General features: G+C 35.8%; 1 protein-coding gene across 4 annotated transcripts in view; it reads right to left on the reverse strand.

Moving 5' to 3' along the window:
• Positions 1 to 20,315, reverse strand: part of CUX2 (cut like homeobox 2) — a 2,130,834-nt gene that overhangs the window by 43,449 nt on the left and 2,067,070 nt on the right. For all 4 annotated transcript variants that reach the window (XM_044068629.1, XM_044068630.1, XM_044068628.1 and 1 more), the window contains one exon: positions 16,780 to 17,052. In XM_044068629.1, coding sequence (XP_043924564.1) covers positions 16,780 to 17,052 — 273 coding nt within the window. The remainder of the gene's footprint in view (positions 1 to 16,779; positions 17,053 to 20,315) is intronic.

Here is a 20,315-nt window from a genome sequence, read left to right on the forward strand (position 1 = left end):
CTGGTGCTGTCATGTCGCACTGTGAGGGAGTCCACCAATGCCATTTGGGAGGTATAGCTCTGGAACTCAAACCAAGCACTGGGCTGCCTGCAGGTAGGATCTCCCACAGGTGAGATCTGACAGTTGAGGGCTACACAATGAACACCTTTTGATTTCCTGTGTTGCATTCCACACATGCACATGCACCACACTGGTTTATTTGGGCCTCCTCGGTGGTGGTCTTCCAAGCCATTTTCTAAACCTGCAATTCACTAAAAACAGGCTCAAGTGGAGACTCAGCTGTGTGCTAATTGATGTGCCGCATCTCTAATCATTGGTACATGATTAAGTAAGTGATAAGGGTTGGTGGGTTGTAAGCTGAACTTCTGCAGATAAAACCTTAAAGCAACATTGATGGTGATAACAGGTGAGGTCATTTTGATGGCAGCTCTAGTAAAAATATATCTTGCATTCCAGGCTCCATCATCAAAGAATCAGAGAGATGAAACGTTCCTAAAATCCTCTAAAAAGTGTGAGTATGAAAAACAAAACACTTCCCCACCCACTCACCCACTGTACTTTTTACCAGGCCAGCTCCCTAAACTCAGACCCACCTTTATAGAGCCTCTCTTAGTGTCAAGTTCCTGAAGTAAGACAGACTAGCCTCTGCAAACTGTAGGTATTTTGTTATGAGTAGTAAAAACTGGAAAAAAAAAACACTCCCTATTTACCCTCTCTCATTTTCTACACTAACCTACATCTTCTTAAAACAGCAGTATGGGTCTTCCTCCCCCAATGACAGTGACCCACTATTGATACTGTGAGTACCAGTCTACTAGTATAAATATCTTTAAGTAAAGATAATTTTACTTTGCAACCTACAAGTAACCTTTTATAAACCCTCCTCATTCATAGATGCCACTGCCCTATCTCTATCCAAACCCAGATCACTTTAAGATGACACTGACAGGCACACAGTCCCTTGGTGTCAGTTACTTCACTAGTGACACTGAGTGTTGCCCACTTCCCCAAGGTTAGTTCCATGAAGTAAAACAGCCATGTGTGTTTTCATACAAAACTGAATATCAGTTACGTTCGTCTGTACTCTTATCCAACTCTCCCTCCTATCACTTACTCACCCCAACACTCCTTACCAATATTTACTAACAGGAACCATAGAATCTTCTTTTCTTGCTTGCTCAGACATACATCATCACATTTTTGAAGACAATAAACCCATGAAGTTTTTTTTGCTGTTTTATTATGTTGCCCTGAACAAACGGTCACGGTCTATCTGTTAACCCTTTGCCCCCACTTTTTAGTATGCCACCTGAACCACCCCCTTTCACGAATTATGTCATAGTTATTGTGCAGATCTTTTTTGAAAGGGAATTCTGCACAGCAACTATAAACTTCCATTTTTGGGAAGTATGTGAGTGAAGACAACAGAAAAGCCATGCGTTGTGACTCTTAAGATGAATGTTTTGAAGGTATGATGTACAGGTAATAATAACTTCTACAATAAAGAACCAAAATTTCATCTAGGAGATTCTTGCTTATAAAGTTACCAATTTTTCAGGAGTCCAAGCTCCAATTTTTAGTTTGACCTCTTTCAGGCTTCCTTCATAAACAATGTCAGTTAAGGGGGAGGCTGCCTCTGGTGTAATATCAATGATGCGTTGGTACAGTAACAGCATTCAGAAAGTAATGCTGATACGTATTTGTGGTGATGGCTGAAATGTGTCCTGTGCCAGCTTTGAGAGGGTTTTTTTTTCCCTCCTCAACTTAAGAGATGTGGGTGGCCACCAGATCAGGGAACTGCACAGAGTTCCAGATAATCTAAGTATGGTTCTGGCACTATTGTTGTGAAGTTTTGTACCTTTGGTACACATTTTATACATTTACTCTTTTATTTCATATGGCAGCATTTTGATAAAAAATATCGAAAGCTGCCAAAGTTATGAAACCATGTTATATTTGCAAAAATGACCTCCTGAACTTAGAAAATGTTAATGTATGGATTAACACTATTTGTTTGAACCATATTATGAATGACAGCACTACTTCCTCAGATCAGTTTTAATTATATTTTCCTACCACAAAAATAGATATCCCTCTTACTGTACCACACCACAAGGATAAACTGACCTCTGCTTGATGTAGAATCATTTGAATGGCATTTTACAGTTTAAGGGTCAGGCTACCGCAAACTTTTTAATGTTAAAGCTCTGTATTTAACTTAGTGACCATTCCTGCATTTACTGTATCAGTTTTCAATACTTTCATACAGCACACACATGTTCATGAAAGTGATCAATGGAATTGTTCACATGCAGATTTGACTATATTTTCTTTCCTCAAAAGGAGATTTCAGTACCATTTTACAAAACTACCTTTTGTGTCTTGTGAACTTTTATACCTCTCCTCACAAACTAGCTTTACAGACATACTATTTACAATTTTTTGGGTGAAACCACTGAAAACAGCTTTTGTGAAATATTTAAATAGTTGATGAACAATATAATAATTTTAACCCGCTGCACTCTTTTTGTGGGAGCTGCTACTTTTCATGTCACTTCCAAATTCATACCAACACTCACTGAGGACCATCGTTTTTGTTGGGTTATAGAGAAGTGGTAAGATGGCAGCACAGAATGAAACCCTTATTAGTCCAAGAGATGAAACACATGCCGCTTATTCCAAAGCTCTCCACAAGAACACTCATTAATTATGTGTCAACTGTAGTCACTGACACATGCACGTGCTTTGAATGTTATGCTCCAAACTACAAATACAGAGAAATATCACACCACAGTACTTCTAAGGATAGTGTTTTTTTATTACGTAACTATTCACATGAGACAAGAAAACACTGATTTTAACCTGCACTAGTATTCGATTAGTGTTGTATTTATTATAATACTTGATAACCAATAAATCACAAAATCAACTACCTGCTATGGTAATATATTATTATTATTGTTGTTATTATTACTATTATTACTGCTACTACTACTAAATAATAATACAGCTGACAGCACTGGGTGAAGAGCATGGTAAACGGAATCACCTACTTCTAACATGCTAACCTATGACAAGTGTGCCACTTGCACAATACTGAGATATTAAGCCTTTCTGCTGGGCCATTTGGCAGGTGTTTTGCTTATGTCATAACTGCATCTCCATTTCAAACATGCGCACTGCATTCCACAGCAGATCTCTTGTGCATTACAGGAACACTGTAATTTACTATTAACAATATTATGCTAACTACTTTTTATTAGCAAAAAAGAATAAAACAGTTGAATCAGTTTTGCATTTCTGGAAGCCTTTACTCCATTACTGAGTATCAAGCGCAAACTTCATGGCTGAAAGAAATAAATATTCTTCCTGTTTTTTTTAGTACTTCTGCAGATTATAGCATGTACAAATACTTGACATACAAAGATGAATGAATGAGATAGGATCTGCTGCATCTAAATGATACAGACATATGGGCAACACAGCTTATACAGCTGCTCCATCCTTTCCTAATACTCTGTCTCAGACAAGGTCACAATCCTCTGATGATTTACATGGTACTGCTAGCTTGTTTATTTATTATTAATTTATGTGTCCTTTTTTTGAGTGGATTAGTCCCACTAGCACGATTTTATTTTCAGGGGAGAACTAAGTGCTAGTTATACTGATTATGGGGAATTTGACCATGGTATTGAGGGAGGTTCCCCTACTCTTCAGGGTAGGGGGATGAAATTGAAGGTGGCATATCTGGTTTCTGTCTCTATTCCAGGCATGAAGGTGGCCCAAAGAGACAGCAGAGCCATGGAGGATGTAACCCAGTGTGCTGATAATGCTAATGTTGCTGAAAAAAGTATGGAGTTGGCAGAATCGCTGTCAAATGAGGAAGTAAATGTTTTGATAGTGAAGGGTGAATCCGTATTGGAGGAGAAGGGAGCAGGTCAATGTACAGGAGGAAATGCAGCATGATTTGGAAGAATTATTTCAAAACAAATTATTTAAGGGCAAAATGGAGCAACAGGATGGATGTATTATTACAACCCTTCAGTCTGGAGGATTGCAGAATAATTACTTGGAGCAGATGGTTAACCAAAGTGAGACAGAAAGTAATGCAGCAGCATCATGGAGTCACAACATGGAGAAAATAGAGGAAGAGGGGAGAAAAGGTGAGTCTGGTGAGAAGACATATGCACAAACCGTAAAAGGAGGAGAAGGAAGAAAGGAAGAAAAGAAGGATATGAAGAGAAGGTATGCCATTCAAATAAGCAGTAAAAAGGAGAAAGAATTAGACAGGTATGAAGTGTGAGACTCCTTGAATGTACCTTTAGGTGTGACTGCAAAGGAGGTAAGAGCATTTACTCATATTAACAATGAGATATTTTTGACTTATTATTTGGGAATGGACAATTTATGGAGAATTTCATACAAATATGTAAAAAAGAATGTATATCCTTCATCTGAGTACATTATTCAACCTTTTTTAGACAGACAAAAAAAGAACATTGGTTCAATATAGAACTGAGGTTGAACCTATAGATTTAAAATTAATCTATTCACTATTTGCAAGGAAGTATTGGACACTACAAAAGTTTACAATGAAAGAGGATTTTGGACTGGGGGGATAGGAATGTGGAGTAATATTAAAAATGGAAATTGACAATGTGATGCATATACCAAGTATTATTAATGTCCATGGTAATAAGGATTTTGTGAGATACAGAGGGCAACCAAAGACTTGTTATTTTTGTAGAAAAGACGATCATTTGATTAATGAATGTAATGAGAAAAATGTTATTTGTGTGGTAATACAGGACATAATGCAAAAAAGTGTGATTTAAAATGCAAGAAATATGGTAATATTGGACACTCATGGTTATAATGTGAAATAGACATACAAAAAGGTGAAACTGAAGTTATACAGAAGAAAGAGATAGAAGAAATGGTGACAGAAGAACAGCAAAATGAAATGAATGTAGATGTTATACATAAAGGTGAAGAAATAGATAAGGAAAAAGAAAAAGAAACAGATGAGACAAATGAAAAAGTGTCTGAATGGCACAAAGTAAAAGGTAAAAAGAATCTGATAGGGAAAAGACTTAGGGAAAGGAAAATTTAAAAACATAAAGTTCAGAGAATATAAGAAAAGTAAAGGATAGGAATTATGATAACTGTTCTGTAAAAGCTGAGGATATTAGCTTTAAATGTTAACAGTTTGAAAAACACTAAGAGAATAATTAGTATATTACAATGGTGTGCTGGAATAGATGCTAAAGTAATAATATTAGAGGACATAAGACTATTAATAGAAGAAGAAAGAACACAAACAGAAAAAAACTTTGGAATGGTACTGTTATTTGGAATATAGGTAAAGAAACATATTTGGGCATATGTGTATTACATCAAGAAGACATTAAGACATTAGATGTTACAACAGTTGAAATAGGTAGAATAACAGTGCCAGACACAAGATGGAAAAATATGTATATAAAGTTGTAGCTTTACATGCATATGTTACCAAAAAGAAAGTGAGGCTATGTTTAAAACTATACTTAATTATGTATGTGTAAATATGAATATAATAATAGCAGTCAATTTTAATTGTGACCTAAGAGAAAAAAAAATAATAATTGTGACGTTAAAATAGTTACTGAAATTATGAGGAGTGGTAAGTTAAAGTTATGGGAAAATAAACATTGGATATATAAGAGAAGAAAGATTAAAACTTTTAATTTCAGATAGTTTAAAAGTTAAACAAAAGGGAATTAAGTGGGTTTTCTGATCATATAGTGATTTGGATTAAAATACAAGAAAATGAAGACTATATTAAGACAAGAAAAGGAACTAAAAGAGTTAATGAAAAAGACTTGGACTTAGTAGAAAGAAAATAATTTATTGTACTCTGGAAACATCATATAAGTATGAAAGAGTTCTATGAAAACTGGATGGTATGGTGGATGCATTTTAAAGAAAAATATTAAAAAGTATTCTTAGAATGCATAAAAAAGAAAAGAAAGAAAGTAAAAACATAAAGTTCAGAGAAAATAAGAAAAGTAAGGGATAGGAATTACAATAACTGTTCTGTAAAAGCTGAGGATATTAGCTTTAAATGTTAACAGTTTGAAAAACACTAAGAGAATAATTAGTACATTACAATGGTGTGCTGGAATAGAAATATTCAAAGATGTATTAGAAAAAGAGAAAAAAAATTATGAAAATGAAAAAGAAATACATAAAATGAATCAGATTAAGATTCATAATCTGTTACATAAACAAAAATATTTGTTACAAGGAAAAAAAAGAAGAGGTAGTACCTTATTTGTGTAAGACAATGAAAGAAAGGAAAGATAATATGAGAATTAAAAGACAAGAAAGGTAAATTAATTAAAAAACAAGAAGGAATATATGAAATATTTAAAGCACATTATTAAATTTATTTCTTAAGAAAGAAGTGGATATAGGAAAAATGATGGAGAGAAATTAAACAAAGAAGATAATGAATATTTAGAAAAAGAATAAATGAACTGAATAAAATTATGAAACATATAAACACAAATTCTGCAACAGGAATAGATGGAGTCAAATATAAAATGTATAAAGAAATGGAGGATTGGCAAAAAGTAATGTTTATAGAGGTGATGAATGAATGGCTAGAAACAGGGATTAAAAAGAAAGAAATCTGTACTGAAGTTATAAAATTTATGTTAAAAAAGGGAACAGAGATGAGCTAAAAATTAGTGACTGATATCACTGAATAAAACAGACTGCAAAATATTTATGAGAATAATTGCAAAAAGATTACAATGTAAAATGAGAAAGTATATGACCAAAATATATTTGGGAGAAAAGGAAAGGGAAGTCAAGAATTACTATGGATAATAAGAGAGGTAATTGATGACATTATCAATAAGAAAGCAGAGCTAAAAATAATGTCAGGTGACATAAGCAAAGCTGTATGATAACATACAACATGAATCATTATGGGGATTTTACAAGCATACAATACAAGTGAAACAATTTTAAGTGTAATTAAATCAGTGTATGAGAAAAATTATGTGAAACTAAATGTGACTAGGTAGGGGAAGAAATAAAAATAAAATGTGGAATAAGACAGGGGTGTCCAGCCAGTAGTTTAATTTTTTTGTTGGTTATGAATGTAATAGTGATTGAAATTAACAAAATGTCAATAAATGGAGTTTATAACATGATAAAAGAAGTACAACTGCCAATAATGTACTATGCAGATGATACTGTAATAATTACAAAGAATACACTATGAATGAAAAGAGTCAACTTAAAGTTAGGTGTAATGTTGGGAAGCATTGGACTAAATATAAATAAAGAAAAAAGTAAAGAATTTGGTTTTAATGGTGAAATAGTATGTGTTGAGTTTAATGACAAGCACATAGATGTGTTAGGAGTAAAATTTGGGGAAATGAATACAAACAGGAACAATGGGACAAAGTGATGAAAGAAATAAAACACATGTTTATGTTCTGGAAAACATAAAGGTTTTCATACAGAAAGAAGGCACATCTAATCAATAGTATGATATTAGGTAAAATAGCATATGTAGCAAATAGTTATATAATGCCTGTAAAATATGAAAAAGAACTAATGATTTTAATATTTTCATTTATTTGGAATTTTAGACTGAACCCGTGTATGAAAGAAGACCAAAGGGGGGCCTAGGTTTAATTAATCCTATTGTGCACGTTGCATCTTTACGTTTATACAAACTATTAAAAAGTATTATGAAGGAAGAAAAAAAAATGATAGAAATCATAATGTATTATAAATATAAAGATGTACGGGAAGGAATGGAAGTAAAGAAGAGGAGGTAAAAGTATTAATAATGACAAAATAAAAGAATATCAGAACAGAATTTTATTACAGAAAATAAGAAAATGTAACAGAAAAGTACAGAAAGGAATGGTATGTTAATATAATGAAAAGCTTTTATTTTGTTGACACATGGAAAGATCTTGAAATGATCAAGAAAAAAGCTATACTAAGGAGATATAAAAACTACAAACAATAAAGGAATGTAATGACTTTTTGTGGAGATTATCCATATGCAAACTGCCTGTAAAAGCTAATATGCAGTGTAAGAGAAAACAAGATAGAATTAGTAATAAGTATGGGGCAATTAGAAACTGCAGAACATGTTTTATAAATACGACAGAATTAAGAATTTATGGGTATAAATATGTAAACATGATATGGTTAAAAAGCATTTAAAATATGAACAGTTAAACATAGGCATGACAGAATATGGTCATTATGAAGCATGAAGACAAGAAAAAGTAAAGAAGATGGACAGAATTATTTTTTATTTTGCATGGACAACATGGAATGAGAGAGTCAATGAAATTAAATATAATGAAATGGACTTTGGCAAAGATATTAAAAAAGATATGGTTTTGGTTGTGGATAAAAGAGTGGGGGGATACTTGAAAATGTAAAGTAAATGTATGGAGACGTAAACATTTGTAAATAGTGTTAATATGTAAATATGTACATAATCTGTAATATATATATATATATATATATATATATATATATATATATATATATATATATGTGTGTGTGTGTGTGTGTTCACAAAATAAAATAAAAAAAAAAACTACTCTTTGGCTAAGGGCAGGACTGAAGGGTTGCTGCAATAAAAAAGAGAAGATGTGGTGAAGACAGAAATGCTGCTGAATGCATACAGAAAGGAGATGAATGTCTTGACAACGAAGATTCTGAAAACATTGTTTCGCTTGTGAACATTACAAATATTGTGTAGGTGGATTTTCCACACTGAAATTATTATTCTTTTAGAAGTTGGACTAGACAAAATATTGCTGTTTTGCAGAAACTCGTGAATCAAAAATGGCCTTGTGATGAACTGCATTTATCTTTGTCAGAAGCAGATGAAAAATGCCTTCTGATCATAATGACTGATACTGGGAGGGAACCAAATGAAGACAGCATTAGTGGAGAGTTGGAGGTATTTTCAGTTGGACAAGCACAAGAGACGATCATAAAAGTGGCAGCAGATGGGAGCTAAGGGAGTTTGATGGCAGCTGTTTAGTCATCCAAAGAAACATGTTAAACAACAGAAAAGCTCAGAGAATGATTTAAAAAAGTACATATACATACATACATTCATACATACATATATATATATATATATATATATATATATATATATATATATATATATATAAAATGTGTGTATGTGTGTGTGTGTGGCCGCAGGTGGAAAAGACAATGCAATGCAGCTGGGTGTCTGTAGAGCAGGAGAGATGATTACTGGTAATAAGGACTTGGGCAAACATGGTGAAGATAATGACCTTGTGACTGACTGTTTTTTTCTGCCAGAGATGTTGGGGCTTTGATACAAAAGACTGCTGTTAAAGGTGGGTCCCACCCATACCCTACCCTATAGCCTGTTTTCATGGAGCTTATCCTATGCCATTCCACTGATTACCAGATCTTTACAAAGGGAGAAGCCACCATAACCATCCCTCCCTCTCTCCCTCCCAATATTCTGTCCTCTCTCCCTCCCAGGAGAACATGCTGATGTAAGCCTTGCTTCTCTTGCCCCATCGCACCTGACTCTACCAGCTTCTCTAGCCATTAATCAGTCTTAGGTTGTCTGTACTGCAGTCAGGGGTTTACCCTTTGGCACCACAGAGCTGGGGCTTGTACAAGCAAGTTAGAAAATAAAATAAGTAGAGAAAGTCAGTTGAAGTATTAAAGTAAGTTAAATATGGATACTACTAATGTGCCAGATGAGCTGGGGTATAGATTTTATGGAAATATTGGGGATGATCAAAAGAATGTAGTGCTGAAAGTTATGAATGAGTGGTTGGAACATGGAATTAAGATGGTGAGTTGTGTGAAGATGTAATAAGCTTTTATTTTAAGAAAGGTGAAAAGAAAAATATAAGGAATTAAAGACTACTGATGTTGAATAATGTAGATTATAAGGTTGCTTATTACAATAATGCAGAAAAGATTTGGAAAAGTAATAAGGTTTTATAAAGGGATTTACAGCGTACAGGGAAGATGCAGAAAATGTTAATTATAATAAAGTAATCAGTTGGCTATTGAGAGAGAAAGGTGTGAGTGTAAGTTAGACAGATGTGTTGCACAAAAAGCATCCAGTAATATTGAACTTGATAGTATGTTGCAAATTATTTGAAAATATGGTTTGAGTGAAGGAGAAAAAGCTGTTATAGGCAGTACATATTAATAAGGGTCATAAAGTGATGGCTACTGGATGAATTGGTGAGGGATAAGTATTAAAAGGAGATCGTGGCAAGGGTGTCCCATGAGCAGAATTGTATTTGTGTTAGTAAGGAATGTAGTAATACTGCAATATAATCAGGTAGCAGGAGGGGAGCATAGGAAATGAGGAATGATGACTCCAGCATTAAAGGTTTATGTAAATGATGTGGTAGTAACTGCTATGAATAAAGTATGGCATAAAGAAATGATCTGTACAGCAGATGAAAAGTTTGGTAAAATTGGTTTAGCATTGAATAAAGACAAAAGTAAAGGTTTTGAGGATGTTATAAGAATTGAGGGGTATATTTTTCAGAAAATGAGATAAATATTCTGGGTATTAAGTGTCGGAAACAGGGAGGGTACTAGGGTCATGTAGGCAGGTTTTTGAAGCTTTAAGAAGACTGATGAAAATGTGAGGTGCATGTCAAATGAAATTTGTAAACTATATATATATATATATATATATATATATATATATATATATATATATATATATTTGCAAAACACTTGTGTGAGTGATTACTTACCTGACTTTAAATGTCATAAAATCCAAATGCTGAACGATCACATAACCAAAAGTGGTAATTTAGACAATTCAGGAATATCAACTTTGCCGAAATTACCTGGACTTCTGGTTATGTTCTACTAAAGTTTTGTGGGGGGGGGGGGCTCCCTGCACCCTCCACATCCCCTGCTACTTACATACACAAACTCCAACATCACACTACAGTGAGGGAAAGGGTACATTTCCCGATTCCCACTATTATGGGATCTCCATTGAAAATGATGAATCCACAACAGCGAATGCTAGTGTGCACTCGCTGTTGTGTATTGAAACATTTAAAAATCAACGTTATACATTCAACCTTCCAAGTTTGCGTAACTGTCTTCTGACATTTTGATGGAAACCCTATATATATATATATATATATATATATATATATATATATATATATATATATATATATATATATATATATTCATATATATATATATATATATATGATACATGTGTATGTATTTGTGAGAAAGTTAGGATACATAGGAGGGGTGTATGCTTTTCCAAGCAATTTAAAGAAGGAATGGTTGGAAGCTGTTTTGGGACTGATTTCAGGATCAAGACTGAACCACATTAAAAGGGTGTAAAAAGAGGCTGTAGGATAGGTTTAAGGAATACTGTCATACATTTAACTTTAATTCATTTATACTGAACATTGTAAATGATCTCACAGAAAGAAGAAAGCACAGTGGAAAATATGTTGTGGAAGAAATATAAGGAATTTTGAATGGCCAAGAGAAGGTAAAAGATGAATGGAGTACTTTCTTTGACAGCCACACCTACATGTTCCTGGTCATCTCTCATGAAATCCATCCATCTCTTGGCTGGACATGCTCATCTCCTCTTGCCTTCTTTCTGTCTCTTCAAAATTTGCTTTACCAAATTGTCTTCGTAGTTCCTCCACATATGACTGAACCACTGCAAATTGTTTTCTTTGAACTTCTCTGTAACTGAGACTACTTTAACTTCTGCTCTGTTGTTCTCATTTCGTCTGTCCCACAATATACATCGTACTGCCTGTCTCATGCACTTCATATGCATCACCTCAAACTTCCTCAACTGCTCTGATTTCACTACTCAGTTTCTGAGCCAGAGAGAAGCACTGGTCGCTCTACTGTTTTGTACACCTTACTTTTCAACTATTTTGGAATTCTTCTGTCACATATTATCCCAACACTGTATGCCACTGGATGTTGCACCTTTGATTCTAGCACTGACCTCCTCATTCTCATTCAAGCTTCCCTTCTCCTCGACTACACCTCTCAGATACCCAAACCTGTTGTCTTCAATCACTACATAAATGTACAAGTTAGCAATACACAGCTTTAGCCATCTTTTAGCCAGACCTCTCAAGTGTCCCTATTTTGGAAGAACATTCCAATTTTCAGTCCTGATTTACCTTTGCTCATGTACCTACTTTTGGAAGTATGTCTCTATTTTCAGGCTTAATTTAGCACTTCATACAATTTTCTGAATCCCCCTTATCACAGGTGATTTTTGAAGCTGTCTAGTACACAGAAAAACACACTACACGACCAACAGACTGGTGGCACCAATAATTTAAAGATAAAATGGCACACATCTTACATCTCTCTTTTTTCAGAAGCAAAATATATCACCTTGTGTGGTAGAATTTTGCAACACAGACTTTATACTGTAGCTTTGACAATCTGTTTATATTTTTCCATCACTATCATCACTTTGTAACCTACGTTCCTACTGGAAGCAGGGAAAGTTATGTGCTATTTTGTTTTCAAATTTTATGCTGATTTGATGTCCACATTTTTGGCTGGATATACCTACTTTTCAGAGCTTTTGTATCTATTTTCAATGTTTAACAAACAGGAAGCACCGCACTACACTTGAAACAAAGCGCTAGTAGTGTCAGCTCCAAAGAACGGTGCAGCAGTAATATAAGAAGTAGCGTAACACTATCTGTTAATAGCAGTTTTTTGCGGTGGATTATTAACAGATAGTGTTACGCTACTTCTTATATTACTGCTGCACCGTTCTTTGGAGCTGACACTACTAGCGCTTTGTTTCAAGTGTATTTTCAATGTTTGAAGGTTGAAGTATATGATTTTATTTACGAGCAGATGTAGGTGCAGCTGCAGTCATCCTTTCTTTAAACTGTTGGTTCAACAATTTATATTTAAACGTTGTGAAATTATGTATGTTCTCTATATAGTTAATTATTAGTTTGCTTTGCATAATTTAGGTATTTTATTACTCAAAAACAAAAGCTTGTGGCTGGCTGATTACTTACATGAATATGGGTAATTACACAGAACTGGTGAAATGTAACTGTTGATATTTGTCCTTAGAAATTACACCATATTGCTACAGCTGCCATAAGCTAATATGATACAACTGGTTTATTTTAAGTAATTAGTAACTGTGACACTGAAGCATCAGACTGGTCAAGTTGGTGGCAAGGTGGTTCTATAGAAGCAGGAAGGGTTAGTTGCATTAAAAAAGGTATAATAAACCCTCTTCTTTAAATCCCTGTATGTACAGGACTGTGAAATAGTAAAAGCCATCATGTAGCTAAAGTTGGTAAGACAACACTGCAAAACACCGAGATAAGAGTATAACTGGTGGAATCATGAGGATCTACTGGTCATAATACTGCTCTCTAGTCATAAAGTGTGAAACTTATTTGGGCATGGTAAGTGTTAGTCATAGCCTAATACAGCAGTGTTCATTTGCCATATATTCTTCAGGTTGATCCCTGATATGGACATTTTTTTATGGAGAAGGTAATAGACACTGGAATGAACCGCCAGATAGAACTGCTTAGTGGAAGTCTACAGGGGGTGCTCAGGGAAGCCTAGAAAAGGTGGAGGATTAGGTAACTGTACACACATGCATACATACAAATATTTCAAGCACGGGCATTAATGCATTCTAGCCTGCCAATATACCAGAACAGTTGTTCCTATAATAAGTGTCCACACTACTGTTAAAAATATTTAAACTATTGCTTGCTTTAATGTAATTTGGTAGTCTGTTCCATGCATCAGCTGCTCTCTCAGAGAACCAGTTACTATACTTCTCATTCTTACAGAATCTTCTATGTAGGTTAAAGATTCTCTACTACTTTTTGATAACCCCAAACATTCTCACAGATAGTAGTCTCTAAATGCCCTATATACCTGAATACGATCTCCTCTTAACGATCTATAAGAGACACTGCACAAGTTCAGATATTTTAGTTTTTCATAATTTAAATTTTTTTCACATCCCTGGATGCTGTTGGTATATTTCCTCTGTACTCTTTTCCAGTTTACTCATGCTTGTTTTCTTATAAGGTTTCCATATTGTTATTCTATACTCAAGTTTGGGTCTAATGTAATTAACAAACAATGACTTTATCATTTCTGATTTCCTAGACTTTATAAATCATTTTATACAATCTATAGTTGTATAACTATCATTAACCAATTGCTTGATATGATTAGAAAAAATCAAAGCTGGATTTACCCATATACCCAGGTCCTTAAAGGAATCTGCAGTTTAAATCACTGTGTAGGGTTGGGTGTACAGGCACCAGATGTAACAACTAAGGTTACTCAGTAGAGCAGGGGTCCCCTTTAGGGGGCAGAAAGAGAGAGAGAGAGAAGAGACAGATGGAGAGATGTACATAAGCGCACATCACTGCAGCACAATCCTAACATAGTGAAATCATCTAACACTACATCATACTTTCAGACCAACAGCTATGAAATATTAACAGCATTTTATTATCTTCTCTCAATGAGTGATAATTTAAGACTGTAATGACACTGCACCAGGCCATGACACATATCTCACTCTGCACAACACAGTTTAATGCTTATCCAACATGCAAACATTGCAAAGGCAATCAGCAGTTCCACAAGATGGCATACATCTTATATTGAGATCATGTCTGGAACACAGGGGGCATTTTCTTTAGAGAACATGACCTGCCACATACGTGGATGCCCATACTACCAGTAAGGGGGGGTAGGCTGAAACTGGCTAGGAAACCCCACAGAATGCAACACATAACATACTGGGTGTAGACTGGTCAGACAGTTCACAGATCTAGTGCCAGACTACATCACAGTAGACCAAAGCTAGAATGGAAGCAGACCATAAGCAAACAGCTGTATGACAATAGTGACCACACCACATACATACATACATACATACATACATACATACATACACGGAATGCTGTTTATGGTGTGCACCATGTCAGCTGTGCCATGCTGTATGACAACAGTGGCCACACCACATACATACACAGAACGCTGTTTATGGTGTACCACCATGTCAGTTATGTCATGCTGTATGACAACAGTGGCTGCACCACATGTATACACAGAATGCTGTTTATGGCGTACCACCATGTGAGTTGTGCCATGCTGTATGACAATAGTGGCCACACCACATACACACACAGAATGCTGTTTATGGTGTACCACCATGTGAGTTTTGCCATGCTGTATGACAATAGTATACACAGAATGCTGTTTATGGCGTACCACCATGTGAGTTGTGCCATGCTGTATGACAATAGTGGCCACACCACATACACACACAGAATGCTGTTTATGGTGTACAACCATGTTAGTTGTGTCATCACACTCTTGTGGTCTTCAGGTGGCACAGTTATACTTCTTTGTGGCTTGGTGTTGTACTGTTCTATTGCAGTTTTCATATAGGAAGCCTTCTTTCTTCTGTCAAAACAATACATTTCTCTTTTCTTGTAAAACAAAATGGTAAAAAGCATGTACACCTCTTAAATGATCTCACTCACTATAGTGAATCTGAAAACACATTTATATTATGCTGCATAGCTTTGCATATATGGTAAAAAAAATTCTGCAACAGCATTTGTGCTGTTACCTTGATGATATATGTTGTACTGCTGCCTTGCATCTGTCAACAGCTGACAGAAGGGCATAGAATCCATCTTACTGTGGGCATAAAGCAACTTGAACTTTGCAGCCAACACCTGTGAGGCATGCAAGTACATCAGTGCTTGTGGTGATGTGCACATTAATTAATGCCTCTACCAAGGACCCTCTGCATGACAAAGCTTGAGTAAGCGTTCTTGTAATCTCCTGTTTTACCACTTCAGCCCCATCTACCACAAATCAAAGATAGTTGGATGTCAGACACTCTTACTAGTCCTCCTGAAAAACTCCCTGATACTTTTAATATGAGTTAAAGTTTAGTCACCAGATGTGACAAAGCCATGTGTCATCAGGCATAGCAGGCTTCTACAGCACTGTAAAAAAGCAGCAGTTAGCTAACAGTCACTGTTGTTTCAGACTCGGTAGAAACTAGCAATGGTTTCTGACAGGCTAGTATGTAACCTTCACCCTAGACCAGAAATGTAGTTGTTTCTGGGCCTGGGACTGACATACTGAAGCATTTTCAAGAAGAATAAACATTCTGTCACTGACATGAGCAATCATTCTGAGAGTGCCAACAGACTCCACTATGTACATGCATTATAAATTGGTGGCTATAACTGTTACAGACTGTGCCCCCAAGTTGTAGATTACATGCATACATGACATGAATTCCCATGAATCCCTCTGTAAAAAATTCTCCAGTGTTGTACATTTCCTGATAAAGACCTACCATAAGAGTTGTATTTGGTTTTGCATTCATGTTGCTTTTACATTCAGTAGTACAGAATCTAGGCCTTGACCTACCTGGTAAACCACTGGTTAACAGAACCCATCACTAAAATGCAAATACATCAGGAACAGACAGGTAATATCTAATTCTAGACAGTGACTTACATAATAAACAACTACTTAACAGAAATTAATCAGTAAAATGCAAAAACGATATTGGAGACAGACAGATCATATAATAATCTAGACAGTGGTTTATCTAGTAAACAACTAGTTGACAGAAATTAAAAACAAAAATGCAGAAACAACACCAGGAACAGGCAGTACCTAAGTTATTATCTGTTAACACCTCCTTGACCTTCTTGGTGATGCTGTACGTGTCCAGTTCGGGTGACATCGCCACTAACTCCTGGATTCGCATGGATGAGTGGTTGTTAGAAATCTCTTTGATGCTTAATGAGGATGAGGTAGGCTGGAGCAGAGGCTGCTGGTTTTCTTTGCCACCTTCCAAGGTGAAGTTTACAGCTTCCTGGGGGCTTCTTTCATGCTCATGCGGACTGGGGGGAGGTGACGGGGAAGATCTTAGCTGTACTGGACTTGCTGTATTTTATATCAGAGAAACAAGTGAAAAGGAAGATATTATTACTACAGCTCTGCATCACAAAGACATACTTAAAATTTAAATATGCTACAATATTACAAGGTTGTGCTCTAAGGCCAAGGACCTCAGTTGAGATCACTACAGGCCCTGTTGTAATCAGCCCTAGTATGGTATACCATGCCACTGAACTGTAAGTCCACACTCTTTTTAAAACTTACAAGATTTTTTTCCTGCCTAATATTTAGGGAAGTTTATTCCATCAACCCCACAGATGAACTGAAAAAAAATTGCTACTTGTTTTGAAATTACTTCCCCTAGCTTAGCCAAATTAGTGTTATTCCTTATTTTCTATGGATAACAACATTCAGCCCCAAAGTACCACACATCTTATTTTTAAACATTTATATACATACATCACATCACCACAATACATTATGTAAAACAAGAGTGTAACTTCAGCTTTTTTCACTCTCTCCTGATAACGGGTATCCCTCATGTCATGGATACACATGGTGAAAGTATGCTGGTAAAGAGACTCATTTCTGTTCTCGATCATTTTTGGGTTAGATAATTTAGAAGCTAAGCAAACATTTTTAAGGTTTACTTGTGACCTTATTTAGTAGACTGTGGTTTAAGATAACACAATCACTTACAGTGCTGTCATGTAAAGGCAGGAAAAACTACTAGATGCAATATATATACCATATAAAATGCAAGTAGGACAGATCTCAGTGGTGTAAATATGGGGGCAGGTGAATGAAGGGGTTCCAGCAACCAAAAAGCAGCAGAAGAAAAATGAAAAAAAAAATATGAAGCTATGTGTCCTTTAATTCCAGCGAAAAAACTGTTTATTTATTGTGTATGTATGTGTAGTTTGGGGTTGTGAGCAGTCCTGGGCTTAACCTCCAAGACCAAACACCTACTTAAGATAGGTTTATAAGCACTGAAATATGCAAGAATTCAGACATCTTCATATGGCAGTGACACAGGAATGAGTGAAGTTTTTTTTGTTTGGTTAATGGAGGATGTCCATGTTTGTGGTTTGCCAACAACTAAATAGTAAAGTGGAGATAATGTTAGTCACAAATTCTGGAGCCAAGGGCATGATATGACCCCAAAGAGGTTGTAGCAAGTTGTGGGGGTGTAAAAGGAATGCAGGCACCCACATTAAGGGGTTTGGGAGGAGGCACTTCACATAAATGTCCAGGTGTTTTATTCCCACTGCTGGGGAAACTGATAAGTAAACTCTACTGTGATTTGGCAAAGTAACTATTGAAGAAATCCAGATATGACCAACTTCTGACATTGCTCAAGATCATGGCAATACCTAATGTTTACTCTGACTGTGGTAACCATGTCAATTAGACAGAAATGGAAACAATACGTGAACATCAGCAAAGCTAAATATTTCTGAATCAGTCAACAGTGCAATAAGGTAACCCATAAATCATTTAGAAAGAAGTTGTGTTCCAATGCCGGAAGTAAACAAGCACTAACTTAGAAATGGAGAGAGCAAAACATTCAGATTCACACACCATATCAAAAGCTTTCAGAAAGTCTCTCCTCTTATTCAGTATCTACTTTACAAATTCTTCTATGTTTCCCACAATAATTCCACTCTCCAAAGTGTGGCAAACCATTGCTGATTGCAGTGACCAATCAGTCTCATAGCTTCTCTTTTTGCTGTCCACCAGACACAAGTTACTGTAATGTTACTGCTGCCCCCCCAGCAAAGTTATAAACAAGTTTTACAATAGTCACCCTACTGCTGCCCCCAGCAAAGTTATAATCAAGTTACTGTAGTCACCCTACTGCTGCCCCCAGTAAAGTTATAAACAAGTTTTACTATGGTCACCCTACTGCTGCCCCCAGCACTGTTATAATCAAGTTACTGTAGTCACCCTACCGCTGCCTCCAGCAAAGTTGTAAACAAGTTACTGTAGTCACCCTACTGCTGCCCCCAACACTGTTATAATCAAGTTACTGTAGTCACCCTACTACTATCCCCATAACTGTTATAAGCAAATTACTGAAGTCCATCCTACTGGTGCCCCAGCAAAGTTATAATCAAGTTACTGTAGTCACCCTACTGCTGCCCCAGGAAAGTTATAACCAGGTTACTGTAGTCACTAGTTATTAATTACTTGTCAGTCATGTACGTGTTTTTATGTGGGTAAAACAAAAAGACAGTTAAAAGAAAGGGTTAGGGAACATCTATTAGCTATTAGGAAAAGTGACCCCACTAATGCACTTGCAACACACATTATGAATACCGACTCACATAATTTTAAATTTAAAGTACTGGAACAGCTTGTTAGTAATGGGAGACTAGGTGACTTAAACAATACCCTTGAACAAAAGGAGATAAACTGGATCATTAGGTTAAATAGTGACACATTTCCAGGTTTGAACTGCCCTGTCTCTTTAAAACCTTTTTTGAAGGGAAGGAGGTTGTTTAAATGATTTTATTGTTAGTTGTTTGTGATAGGTTGATTTGAAAGTAATGTGATGTATATATAATTACTTCTTTTTATATGTTTTATGGTCTGAAGAAGTGTCTGTTGAGGCATGAAAGTGCTAACCTAATAAATACGTCTTGGTTTTACATAAGAAATACGTCTTGGTTTTATATGATTTGAGCCGTGGAGGTGAAGTGGATTTTCTTTTCTGTTTTGGATTGATTTGCTGTTTTCCACTTATACTGTTTCCACAGAGGCATTATTTGTGTTTTTTCTCAAGTTACTGTAGTTGTCTTTCTGCTGCCCACCAGCCAGAGCTGGATCAAGGTCAAATGGGGCCCTATGCAGGGTAATAAGTCAGGGCCCCCCCAGAGCAGCTCCATGTGCAGCAACTGCCTAACCCCCCAAGAGCAGCCCTCTCCCCAGCCACTCCAGTGTTCCACTACATGGTTATTTCTCTCCAGTTATCATAAACACCGTTCAATCCTGTCAGTGTGCATACTGCTTTCTTATTTACTTCTTCAATGATTACAAATATTGAAATAAAATAGCACAAACACTAATAGCCATTTGCTAACAAACAATACAGTCTGACAATGAAAACAGACTTAGCATGAGCAGTAAACTTCTCTGTTCTTGAAACTCACGTTCAAATAGCATAAAAACCCACATTCAAAGAAAATGTATCTGGCCAGTGGAGGATTAAGTTTGCATATGGGTCATTTTCAAACCATAGGCTACTTGCACACATTTTTAGGGCCATGCATGTATGGTTATGCTAGGTATGTGTTCTTTGATTCAAC

Source organism: Protopterus annectens, chromosome 4.part0 (assembly GCF_019279795.1).
Source record: "Protopterus annectens isolate FY-2018-M chromosome 4.part0, PAN1.0, whole genome shotgun sequence".
NCBI classification, from domain to species: domain Eukaryota; kingdom Metazoa; phylum Chordata; order Ceratodontiformes; family Protopteridae; genus Protopterus; species Protopterus annectens.